The 13,875-nt window shown below is 41.2% G+C and overlaps 1 protein-coding gene across 1 annotated transcript; it reads left to right on the forward strand.

Moving 5' to 3' along the window:
• The first annotated feature begins 11,008 nt into the window (after positions 1 to 11,008).
• On the forward strand, positions 11,009 to 13,622 carry elfn1a (extracellular leucine-rich repeat and fibronectin type III domain containing 1a). Its single transcript, XM_034143626.1, has one exon. It carries the CDS (start codon positions 11,112 to 11,114, stop codon positions 13,479 to 13,481), a length of 2,370 nt encoding a protein of 789 aa, XP_033999517.1. The 5' UTR covers positions 11,009 to 11,111; the 3' UTR covers positions 13,482 to 13,622.
• Positions 13,623 to 13,875: the final 253 nt, after the last annotated feature.

The raw sequence follows: 13,875 nt of genomic DNA on the forward strand, positions 1-13,875 counted from the left end.
GCTTTAGCAAAAGAAAAGCTGATTTTCATTATTATTTTTAAATTGTGTGGAGGTATAGACAAGAGTACTGTATGCTTTAAGACTATTTGATTAAAGAGCATTAATTCAAACATAAACTAACGCCGAGGTGCCATATGATGAAAAGTATGCTTAACCCTTCCATGGTGATAAACAATGCCTCAAGAATAGGTAGAAAGCAAACATTAACAATACAAAAAGTGCTAGTGAGTGCAAAAACAATATTACATCAAATATATCAGAATATATCTCAACTATAATCTATAAAACATACTTCTGTGGACTGTATAGCTCAGTTGGTAGAGCTGGCAGCCAACATACTGTATTGTGAAATATATACTTACATTTACATTTTCTATTTCTATTAATGAAGTGTATTATGTCAAAACGTTTCACCTAACTGTATTAGGTTAGTTCAAAGCAATAACAATAAGTTGAATCTAATATTTTGTATTTAAACTTTAATATTATTGCTTTCAACTAACCTAATACATTTAGGTGAAATATGTTGACATAATACATTTAATTAAAGTCAACGTTTTCGTTTTACACACACACGTAACACACCCCACTGGTTGCAAGTAGTGAGTTATAGCAAGAAAAAAACGTTTTAAGCAAGAACCGTCAATAACACAACATGTCAACATGTGTATTAAACATGTAAAAAAGATTGTGGTATACAGGGAACAAAAACGGTTATGTAAATATACAGGTTGGTAAGCAGCTACCCCATAATAGCTGTTGGCTAAATAGTTGTCAGACTAAATGTTAATCAAAAGCAAACATGATATACCACGCTAACTACAAAATAACACTCAAAATGTAGTAAGAAAATATATTAAAGGTAGGGTAGGTAAGTTTGAGAAACCGGCTCGAGATCGCTAGAATTTGAAAATACACAACCGGAGAAAATCTGCCACTTCCTTACAGAGCCCCTCCTCCAACACACACGAACGCGCACATAACCAATGAGGGCACGAGATAAGTTTGTGCACAGATGGAAGGCTGACAGGCAGGTAAATAATTGGTCGTGCTTTTTACAGGGCCACGGCTTCCACAGATACATTTTTTTATGGATTTTTTGTCAAAGCACTTAAGATATTCATTGCTATCGGGATGTTAAGAGCATTCCATGGAATATAACAAAAAGTGTATCTCGAGCCGGTTTCTCAAACTTACCTACCCCACCTTTAAACAAATACATAATTGTATAAATCAAGGCTATGCATATACTGTACAACATTCTAATATAGTATAATATATATATATATATATATATTATACTATATTAGAATTATTATCTTTGTAATATTTGTTATTGTCCAATTAGATACTGAGATTGTATGTTAAAGGATTGAAATGGTTAAGTCTCTTTCAAACTTGCAGCTTTTTACAAAACTATGCACATATTTTACAGCACAGTGAAAATCTGAATGTGTCACAGTGAAAATAAAACGTGTGGCCTGACTGAAAGCAGTGATTTGAACAGGGGCCTGCTAAAAGAGTGCTTTCATATGCTTAATGATTAATCTCATCAGGCATCTGTCCACTTTGTAATGTATCTTGTCATATGACCTTCTAGACTTTGTTGTAAAATGATGATTGCATCTGCCTCATCTGCTTAGCAGGTTATGACACAGAAGACATTTATTGACTAGACACCCTTGTACAAGCATTTTACAAGAAGTGTGCAAAAGGCAACGTGGATGAGGAGCATCTGTGAAACAGAAGCAGTGTTTAAATGTGGATTAAACACGCTGGTAGTGGAACCTGCTGTTAAATCCCTCATTAAAGCTCTTGCTCCCATAAATAGGGAATGATGTCTTCTAATAAAACCTCTGCCAGAGAGGAGACGTGTGGGAAAAACCTTGAATGGCATTGTTATGGCTGTGACAACTATAGTATCACATGTGAGAGCTACTCAAGAATGATCTTGTCTGCATACAAACTAAACTATTTGTTTTCCTTTGTGAATTTTTCCAAATCAGCAAAGCAAATACTTCCTTTTGCCTCTGTGTGGGTTTGTGGAGGTAGATTGAAATGGACAACAGCAATAAAAATGCAAATTCTGACACAATGTAATCAGAGCACTTTATGTCCGTTAATCTGAACTAATGTCCATTAGCATTTAAAGCATTTATTGGTGGGATTCTGCGACTGGGATAAAAGTGTTCCCAGTGGCCAACCTGTCATCTCTTGTTGAAATCTCCTTCAAGTCTGCAGTCCGCTTTCTGCGGCCCACCAAAAAAACCTCTCACTTCTGTGAAAGTCAAGCTGTTGCGCACTCTGCCTCTTTTTGAGCCTGAGAGAATGTGCCCTGTCAGAAACAATAACTTCCCTTTTAAGGCAGAGACCGTTTTATTTCTCAACACAGCCGTCGCACAAGGTGGTTGTTTCCATTTGCCTCCACCATGCTTCCTTTCATTCCACCATTTTTCATAGATAAATCAAAGTCCAGCAACAGGAGAGTCAGTTCCCTTTATATACTTGCTTGCTTTTTTATCTATCACCTTGACCCAACTGTGATACTCTCTCTACAAAAAGAAGGGAAAAAAAGGTTATTACGAATAAGATAATCTCCATGAGCACGTAGACGAACATTCATATCACAAACTATAATGTATTGAAACTCCTGTTTCATGAGTCTATTGGTAGTACTGCTGCTCCAATCACTGACCACCACCATTTTAAATGCTCCCCGGACGGCCCATTCATTAAATGTTGATTATGTATCTTTCTGTCTCTGTCAAACTTGCTTTCAGATGCATTCACATGACACGCCATTTGCTCTTTGCTCACCACCAGGTTGGGCGCAGAGCCTTAGGGTGAAACAATCAGTTTAGTTTAGTTTCTATGATCATCTCCCCTGCTAGCTTTTGGTGCTACATAAAGCTGTTATCTGATTGGTTGCGAATCAAAAGGTCAGCGCTTAACATGGACAAACTTTAAATAATTTGAAAATGTCCGGCGTCAATTTCGAGCTATGCGCAGTTCTGTAGCGCTTCCACAAAGTCGGGCGACAACGCTCTGTTCCTAAAAACACAATGCCAGTGCAGACCCGTTTTCGACGTGAATGCAGCTTTTGATTAATTCCAGAGCATAGTATGAACAGTGCCACACTGGCAAATTACAATGCATTTTGCTGTAATAAATGGTTAATAGGTCAACCCTGACGGAATTTGTATCTTTACAAGATGAAAATTGCAAAATCCCCTCGAAGGTAGAATAACTTCTCAAGATGAAGATTCAATTAAATGAAACTCTTTGTGAAAATAATCGTACAGATATAATGTATTTATCTTAAATGTGTCCGTTGCTCTGTCAGCATAAATGGCTTCTCGGCTGTCACTCACACTGAGGCCGGTTAATCCGTCAGTCAGAAGCACGGTCCTGCAGTTCACACTAATTGAATTAGCTCCAGTCACTTTCTGAAGGTTAATTGGTGGGGAAATCTTTCAGCATGGCGAGGCAATTGATTGAGATAAGAAGAGTCTGATTTTGTCAGCGTTTCATCAATCGTTTCATCAACCCTCTGAACATAAGATATTAATAAAGATGATACATATAAAAAAAGGCATTGAAACCCAGCAATCCTGTTAAATCTGCCTGAATAGTTTTCTATAACTTCCTGTCACGCTCTGGGCGTCACAGCGGCTCCCACTTTAGTGCGACATGTCATGAGTCAGCTTGCTGGCAGATGATTTGGCTCCGAGGCCAAATAAGGGAGCCAAGTTGATGGTCAGTTGATGGCCTGGAAAATTGCATTTAAACCTTCAGGTGTTATTCCAAGTTGTATCTTATTCTCAAACGTACAGAATTAAATTAAACTCTACTTTGCTCCTGTCCCTTTGATAAATGCTCCCTATAGCCCAGCTGCCCTTTCCTGCTGATCAGTATGCATGCCGTGGGGCTGAACTGCTGTGGTTGTGTTATAGAACATGGTATAGTGCAAAGATCACAATGCTCATTTTGAAGAAAGAACTGTGAAAGGCTGAGCAGGATGTGTTTTTTTGGCTTTCTGGTTTTTTGTTATTGTGCCAATTCCTTTATTCTCTGCCCTAATTCTCTTCAGGGTTTCACTGATGCATCTGTCTCTATCAGTGCGGTGTGATTCTAAAACCACTCTCCATGGCTTATCATCTTCACATAAGAGGTGTCACCAAAAGTAGAGCTTTTAGGTTGTAATGAGATGTTTTGCTCTCTCTAAGCTTGAATCATACTAGGTCATGAGCCTGCTGAAGGACTCTTGATACACTGAAGAACAATAGAGTGAGATATTGGAAATTTACAAGAGATGGCAGGGCAGTAAGTCATTTAAAGTTTTACAAAGTATGACACCTGCGTGGAATACCAAGTAGTAACTGCTGCGTGCAACTTTCCAATAGACTGTTTTCAAATTCAGGATGTCTGGGCATATCTCTCACAACGCCACCTTTGCACTCAGGGCCTTAATTACCCTTCAAGGATATGTCATTTAACTTTAAGCAGTTATTGAGAGTAACACCTCAGCAATACCTGCTGTGTCCTGTTCATATTTAGCAGGGACCAGTACTAATAGGTAGGAAGAAGATGTTATTCGTCCCTAATACTTATAAGAACATATTATGCTCACTTTTCAGGTTTATATATGTATGTTATGCTTCTATTGTGACATGTTCACATGCTTTAAGGTTAAAAAAAGCTCTGTATCTTTCTCATACTGCCTGTGCTGCAGCACCTCTTTTCACCCTCTGTCTGAAACCAGAGCCCAGTCTGCTCTGATCGGTTAGCTGGCCGGCTCTGTTGTGATTGGACAACTCCTAAAGCTGGCTACACACCAACCCGATTTTGGGAGTCAGAGGCCGTCAGAGGCAGTCGGGCATTCGCGGCGCCCTACTCAGGTTGGTGTGTCCCGCACCGTCGTCTCTTTACGGCACCTTTTCACACCTCCCGATGCCTCCCGCGGCCAATTCAACATGTTAAATCGGCCGCGGAAGGTCAGAGAAAGTCGGCCCAAGCAATCACTCTGATTGGCTGTTCACACTACCGCTGCCTGCTGGCAAGGACAGTTATTGCCACTCGTCGACTGAAGTATTTGCGGTGTGTTCGTAGGCGGGCGGCGTAGGCGGGCGGCGTAGGCGGGCGGCGTAGGCGGGCGGCGTAGCGGGCGGCGTAGCGGGCGGCGTAGCGGGCGGCGTAGCGGGCGGCATAGCCGACGCAGGCGACGTAGCTGACATAAAAGTCGGACGCCTTCGGTATGCGTTCTTTGGTCTCAGGTGGGTGTGTAGCGGCCTTTAGACTATCACGTACAATGTGTTGAAGCGCTAGCCAATAGAAGCACAAGTGTTACATAGTGATGTCATTATGGTCCAGACGTGAACAAAGGATTCCAATGGAAGCAGTTCAAGAAGGGGGGGGGGGGGGTTGTGTTGGAGAAAACTCCCTCTGGAGGGAACACAGGGATGTCAGCCTTTGCAGACCATTTACATGCACAAAAACCTAACATTCAACTTAAACATGACTTCTTTAACCAGCCAAAATGCACCATATTAGTAGATTTAATAATACTGTCGAAACAGGTTGACCAATTTACTATTTGACTGCACAGGAACACATTTACATACAAAATACATACAAAAAAACAGGCATGTCAATTATCAATTATTTGAAAGAGGCTGCAGTGAAATGTTCTTGTTGCATGTACACAAACAAAGGAAAATAATAGTTTTAGGGGACAGGAAGACTACAGAGACATAAATGAAAATAAAATAAAGTAAAATAAGTCAATCCACGAATTTCCCTCATTATTTACAAAGAGAAACTAGTAATCCTGTACAGTGGCGGGGACATTTCAAGTTTCAACCCGACTAAACTTGAATACTTCTTATGCTGGATGTGTAAATAAGCAACTGATTATATTGGCTTGTTTTCGCTGCCCCAAGGTGGCCAAAATTAATTTGTTGCTGCTTTCAATTTGAGTGTAATCCTGTGAAATGTTCCCATTTATGGGAACATTTCAGGCAAATGCTGTAAATAACACGTACAAATATCTGTGTTTTTCTAATCTTTTTCGAATCACCTACATTATGTAAGTCCAAATACAGTACCTTATCACCACATGTATTACTTTATTCCAGCCTTGGTGTCATATCAAGATAAATACTTGGATGAAAGCAACTCCTATTGCCATGCAGGAATAATTGTCTGGAAAACAAATGAGTGCAGTGCATTAAGATGGCATACAATACTCCTCACACAGAAGTTAGGTTATATGAACTTAAAACTCCATTTGCTGAGCTCCAGCCTACTGAAAAAGACACATCAAGTATGTCAGAGTGGCTGTAAAAAGTGCTGAACTCAATGAAGACCATCAATTATTTCCCAGGCATATTTCCCAGAGTAATTAATTTATGACTTTAATATCCTCTGATATAACCCAAGCATATGTGCCCTCTTTCTCCTTCTGAACAAAGCAATTCAGTACCTCAATGAGCACAATGTTTTCATTCCCCAAGAGAAGCAGTTCCATTTAAAACCAATTGATTCAACACTTCCGTCTTTAAATCTTTAGTTTGTTTTCCATTCTTCTAAGCAAGGAGTGCATGCACTTTCAATGACATCAAATAAAGGGCAGTCATTGGTATGGATGAAGAGGTTCCCCTGAGATTCTGACACCGTCACCATCGCAAAGAACGAGATAGAAAGCACGGGCAGAAAGGGATTCAAACAGTTCCTTTGATATCATGCTATTGTAGAACTTTGGAGACAGAACAGAAAAATGCCCATTTAGTATGCATGGTGAAATTGTTTGGACGGACACACAGACAAACAGAAGGGGACCAGGGAGGGGGGGGGGGGGTGTGTGTGGAGAGGTGCTGTTTAGTTGGTTTGCAATGGATATACAACTGTTTGTGCGGTGGGAGACGCAGTAGATTGTGTTTCTCGATGTGCCGTTCTGGATATTCTGTCAAAGTTCGCCTTGAAGCACCGGCCCTTGTAACGGAGCTGTATTTAAGAGGCTTTCTTTGAGAGAGAGGACCACTCCTCTGCTTCAGGTTTAAAGACTATTACACGAAAAGGCACAGCAGCTGATTGAGTCCATTTAAAGTGCGATTCAACCTAGCACAACATATAGTTTGTCACTAGCACAAACCTACTTTGACCTTCTGCTTTAAGGAAGATTCAGACTTTTGTGTGACTTTTAACTGGAAGACTCTTCAAGTCTTGTTCTTCTCGCTCAAATTAATTTGCTTCACTGTACATGCTGCAAGATTGAAATACAGACTTCTGGTTCTCCAAATTTACATCAGCCTCTGTGATGTTTTCTAGCCTTTTTCCATAATAAAAAAGAGAGAACCAATGATTTATTGAGTAGAAGTGAAGTATGAGCTGGCCCCGAGCAACCGCGACAGAAATGTACAAGGCAGTGTTTGAATCATTCTTCAAGAGCTGGGTTTCAATAGGTTATCCACAGAAGAGGGAAAAGAAAAGCCTTCATTACCCACCGCATGAAGCCTAAATGGAAAAGAGAGTGTGGAATGGCTGCCTGTGTCTGATAGGGGAATATACTCAGCTCTGATGCCTTGGGTGTTCTGGCCTGCTGCACTCAGGGCTAACACTGGACCATACAGATTGCTGCCATTATGGAAAGTGGGTCTGTGGTGGCAAATAGAAGATCTGCTAAGGCAACATACCCTGCTGGATGCCTCAGGCTCATCTGAAGATCTGCATACACAATAAGTGTGATTTGCAAAGCAGGAAAACTGTATTTTAAAGTAGCTTCTGCTTTGTTTACAAGTCAACACCGCAGGTGTTGTTTTTTTTTGTTGCCATATGCTTTGAATTTACTGGGACAAGAGAGGAAGATACAGTGTTAGAATTCAAAATCCACATGCAAAATCTACAGTTTCTCCTTTTTATTGTAAGCACTCTTGCGAGTATTTGTGTTTGCCCTAACACAGGGTGCTCGCCCGGCTCTAATGTATGCATGGCTTTCCGTGTTGGGGCGATGAATCAGTTGGAGGCTCACTAGGGTGAGTCACTGTGGACAAACAAAACACAGCCAAAGCATTGTAAATGAGAGGTGACTTCTCAGGTTTAACTTAAACTCCCATTTGGCCGCTGAAAGGGTTTTTCGCACCAGTGCCACGCTGTGAGCGGGTGGAGATCAGGTCAGATGAGCACAGTCTCTTCCGTTCGGTATTTGCAATAAAAGGTCAGAGACTGGGGGATAATAACGAGGCACCGTTTTTCTTTAAGTGCTCCTTTGCCTTGCCAGATATTCTGCAGAGCTGAATTTGTTCATATTCATTTCATGGAACATTTGATTTGGAACCTCTTTCTTCCAGAGTGTTCTTTTCTTCAATGCTCTCCTGCCGCTGCTCTTTTGTCGTTGTGAAGGTGGTTTTGTAATAGCAGCCTTTAGCATTCTGTTGCAGTGTCCACCACAGCATTTATGTATCCTCTTTATCTGCTCTTGACTTCACTGACAGGTGCTTTTGGCTTGGTCATCTCAGCCCGATTGCAGATCATTTGATAACATTGAGTGAACAGAGGAGATTTGCAATTAAAAAAGGTTTTCTTTTCAGCAAAATGGCACTTCATTTGTGTTATGCTTGCTTTTATGTGCATTTGAATAAAACTTGCGGTGAACTGTTGTTGGACATGACTAATATTAATTGACATGGTCTGCCTAATTGTTCCATTGTGTTACCTGCTAAAATATCGGAGGTAATTCAATACAAACAGCACATAGCAAAACATTTAACACATTTGGTAAAAAAAATCAAACTGGAACTGGAAGGCAGACATGCTGAATTGGCAATAGAGACATACCAGCTTATTCTTCTACAGCGAATTTATGGAATATAAATCACAAAAAGGCTAAACCTTTTAGCTCTAGATTCACACATAATAGGCTTCCCAGGCTAAAGCAAGGATAAAAAAAGGAAATATTATCAATAACGTTTCAGTGCAAAGACTTGTATCCCCAGCTTGATGTATGAGAAAAACCACAACACTTGTGATTGTAATTTGATAAACTTAACTCAGAAAAAGGTCAGATGACAGCGGGGAATGGCCTTTGGGTCCATGATGGCAGGTGGGGTTTTCCATCTTGAAGAATATTTACTCTGCCATAAACTGTCACATTTATTCTATTCTAACATTATCCCTGTTGTGAAAGGCATGTACGCTAACACACTAAAGCACCTTCTTGCCCTTTGTGTCCCCCCACAAGGCTACTCATGTTGACCTGGGTCTGAGGCAGAACTGGCTTTCAAAAACAGAAGATTAGACTACTACACATATCAATATCTCTGGGTTAATGTGCTCATTTTCAAACACATTTTCAAATGTCTTTCATCAGTTCATTATGAGTGGTACACACTCATCCTAAATAGTTCTGGGTTTGTCCAGAAGTATCTGTGTAACTACCTGAACAATATGTTTTCTTTTTATCTGCTTCATAAATGTCAACCTGCGTCGGTGTATAAATTCCCCTTGCAATTTGTCAAATGGAATATTTTAATAATCCATTTGACAAATTGCTCCAAAACTCACACTATTACTGTTGATTGCAGCCTTTTAAGTGTCACTGCATACCTGAGCAGCAAGCAGCATGACATGTTTTTTTAATTTACATGTCAGTCACTGTGTGTTGACCGTTGGAAAATGAAATGCTGCAATTAAAGCTGTAATAATGACTGATAAGTGACGTGATATAATATGTTTGGGCACTGAATACATCTACATTTAAATAAGTATAACCTCTACACTTTGTTAAAGGTGAACACATGTAATAAACATACCCTGATACACCCAGGGGTTTTAGTACAACAGCCAGTTTGGTATGACAAGATGCGTATTGTGGCTAATGTTTGCAAATGATAGGAAACTTTTGATAGATATTCCTGTGCAGCTGATATTAATGATTAATGCTTGTGGTATTGTTCAAATACGGTAGGATTTACTACCATTCTGTCAAATGTATATCACTGAGTGGATTTCCTGGTATTATCTTATCGTATGAAACTGCACATAACCAGATGAAGTATTCACAAAAGAAAAGAAAAGTGTTCTAAGGATTTCTTATACTGTGTTTTGTTTTTCAGAAACAAATTAAAAAAGAATCGTCAAAAAAAGAAAATATCATTGTGGGATTTCTTTTTTCATCTGGCCTCTGCAGATAAGAAGAGCAAGAGCATTTTTACAACCGTGGCTTTTCTCCATTTGCAAAAAAACTTAATTTAATTTAAGAAGATCCAGTAATCACACCTTGTGCTCAATTTCTCTCTTTTCTCTTGGAGAATCAGTGCTCAAAAGGATTTTAATTTATGCATGATGGTTTTCGGAGAAAAAACCTAAATGCATTGATCCGGGTTTCCTTTCATGCGGTCTTGTATAATTGATTTAATTCAGCTTCTAAACATTGGCCTTCCTCAGTTGCGTCTGACAGTCCTCAGGTTAATGGTGTGAAACCAGGGACCCTGCTTCCCCCGACCTGTCAAGTGGTAATTGGCCAACAGTTTCCTTAAATTGCATTCTGCCACAGGGACTGCAAACACCTCTTAAATTATGTACAAAATAATTGGTAGGACATGAACAACAAGGGCATCCAGTAAACATGAGTCCTATGCTTTGACTGCAACATTTCATTTATAACATATGCTGTAGAAGTGCATTTATTATCTTGATAACATGTAATTAATATCAACTATGTGTTCTTGTCTTTTGCAGGTTATTCCTCCATGCACATGAAAGAGACACAGAAGGGAAGACAGTGGCAGAAACGATAAGATGAGACCATTTAATGATGGTAACCTCTAAGGAGAAAAGCACAAGCCAACCCGAGGCAGTAGAATCTCTTTTAAGCATCACCACAAGTTTCCTGCAGGCAAACCTCAATGAAAGGAATTCAGTGTAAGGAAGGTTTCTCCTGTTTTTCTGATTGGCACATGGGGGCAATACCATCCATCAATGAGGAGAAGACATCTCAAAGGAATGTTTCTGGCCCGGCGAACAGCTAAACATACAGCTGATATTCCAACAGGACCTTCTCAGCTGCACTGAAACCACCACAGTATCACCCTCATTTAATTGTTTGGTCCCTGCACATGACTCTCAGAGAAGCACCAATGGCCTGCGGCTCAGGCGTGGTGATGAGTGCCTTTTTTTGGTCTGTAGCCATTGTATATATGACTCATATTGGCAGAGTCAGTGGAGACTGCTGGCTGATTGAGGGTGAAAAGGGCTTTGTTTGGCTTGCCATTTGTAGCCAAAACCAACCACCTTATGAGGCCATCCCACAGCATATCAACAGCACCATTGTTGACCTTCGTCTGAATGAAAACAAAATCAAAAGTATCCAATACTCTGCCCTTAGTCGCTTTGCCAACTTGACCTACCTGAACATGACGAAGAATGACATCTCCTACATAGAGGATGGGGCCTTTTCTGCTCAGTTTAACTTACAAGTCCTTCAAATGGGCTTCAACAAGTTGCGGAACCTGACAGAGGGGATCCTCAGGGGTTTAGGAAAGCTGCAGTACCTCTACCTCCAGGCAAACCTGATAGAGACTGTGACATCCAATGCCTTTTTGGAATGCCTCAACATTGAGAACATTGACCTCTCTATGAACAGAATCCAGCAGTTAGAGGGGTCTACGTTCACCACTTTGAATAAACTGACCACCTGCGAGCTGTACACCAACCCATTCAACTGCTCCTGTGAATTATTTGGTTTTGTCAAATGGCTCTCAGTTTTCCCTAACAGGACAAATGAGCGGATGGTCTGCGACTCCCCACCTGGCGTCTCTGGTTATAGTTTATTGAGCCAGAATCCAAACAAACCAGCATATCGAAATGCGCTTCACATGCTCACCACTGTGTGTACTGACGACTATTCGACACCTTTTTTTGCCGTGCCCACTGAATCCACGACACCCCCACCGGACTCGACACTCTGTGGGCTGGAAGATTGCCCCTCAGGCACAGAACCAGAAGACATTACCATCAGTACAACCTACACTGACGTGGAAGTCAACCCTGTGATGAAACTGAATCATGTATCGAATACAGGTGCCACCATCACGGTTCAGATTCCTCACCCCTACAAGAAGATGTACATTCTGGTTCTGTACAACAACAGCTTTTTCACAGATATTCAAACCCTGAAAGATATAAAGGAGGACATTGACCTTAAAAACCTAAAACCCCACACTAACTACACGTACTGTGTCGCTTCAATACGCAATTCTCTCAGACACAACCACACCTGTCTGACAATCACTACAGGCCCTTGGAATGGAAAGGACAGAGCTGTGAACAATGCGACTGCTACTCATTACATCATGACGATTTTGGGCTGCCTCTTTAGCATGGTCATTTTTCTGGGTGTGGTCTACTTTTGCTTGCGAAAAAAGCGTCAGCAAGATGAAAAGCACAAAAAAGCGTGCAGCCTGAAGAAAAATATAATAGAGCTCAAATATGGGCAAGAGCTGGAGGGGGCGACTATATCTCGAATGTCGCAGAAGCAGTTGTTGGCCGGGGAGAACATGGCACGTATGCCATACTTACCATCTGCTGCTGAAATGGAGCAGTATAAGTTTCAAGAGATGAGTGATACTCATAAAATGATGAAAGGAAATTACATGGAGGTGCGGAGCATGGACCACCACGAACGCAGGGAATGTGACATGGGAATGCCAGGGAATAGCCAGGGGTCGGTGGCAGAGATTTCCACCATTGCAAAAGAGGTGGATAAAGTCAATCAGATTATTAACAACTGTATAGATGCTCTCAAGTCAGAATCCACCTCTTTTCAAGGGAAGTCTGGAGCAGTGTCCAACGCAGAGCCCCAGCTTGTGATGTTATCAGAACACCCACAGAATAAAGCTGGCCTCCTGTCCCCAGCGTACACAGACAGCTATCACCACTCCCTGCAGAGGCATCGGACTTCCGATGTCTCGCCAAAGAGGCCCAGCACCGCCACAGGAGGGCCCTCGCGCAGCCCAAGGCCTTATCGCTCTGAATCCAAGTACATCGAGAAATGCTCCCCAACAGGAGAGACCCTGCTCACCGTAAACCCCGCCGCCGCCATCCTGAGGGCCGAGGCAGAGAAGATGCGTCAGTACAATGACCACCGCCACTCTTACCCCGACGCTCAGATCGAGGAGCTCGATGGTCCCGACGGCCACAAGACCTCCATGTTGGAGCCCCTCACTCACTCCCGCAGCAGAGACTTATCATATTCCCAGCTGTCATCTCAGTATCACAATCTAAGCTACTCCTCCAGCCCCGAGTACTACTGCAAACCTTCACACAGCATCTGGGACAAATTCAAATTCAACCGGAAACGGAACAAAGATGAGGAATACATGGCGGCGGGCCATGCACTGCGTAAGAAAGTCCAGTTTGCAAAGGATGAGGACCTGCATGATATTTTAGACTACTGGAAAGGTGTTTCATCCCAACAGAAATCATAACCTCTTTTGGTGTTTTTAAATATGGACCACACATTGCAGAAATGACACAAGAACCTCGTCTGACAATTGAATCAATGGATACTTCCATATTATAATGAACTACTCACTCAAGTGTACCACAATCTATTTGGACTGTGTTGAAGATGGGATAAAGAGTCTTTCAATTTGTCATATTATGTAAAGCATTCAGCGGAAACACTTTTATCTATTAAAGAGAAAATATATTGCAAATTAATAATATATATGTTACAATGGATTATAGGTTTTTGGGTATCGCATGGCCAAGTCCTGTGACAGTGGATTTCCTGTTGTGTAATATGAAACTAAGATATGAAGATATGTCTACTGAAATCTCAATATTTTTGAGGAACTATCTGGACTCTTTATAGAAAGA

This window comes from Trematomus bernacchii, unplaced genomic scaffold (assembly GCF_902827165.1).
Source record: "Trematomus bernacchii unplaced genomic scaffold, fTreBer1.1, whole genome shotgun sequence".
NCBI lineage: Eukaryota > Metazoa > Chordata > Actinopteri > Perciformes > Nototheniidae > Trematomus > Trematomus bernacchii.

Coding starts and splice junctions, on each gene's coding strand:
- elfn1a (XM_034143626.1), top strand. CDS start 11,112: ATGACTCTCAGAGAAGCACCAATGGCCTGCGGCTCAGGCGTGGTGATG.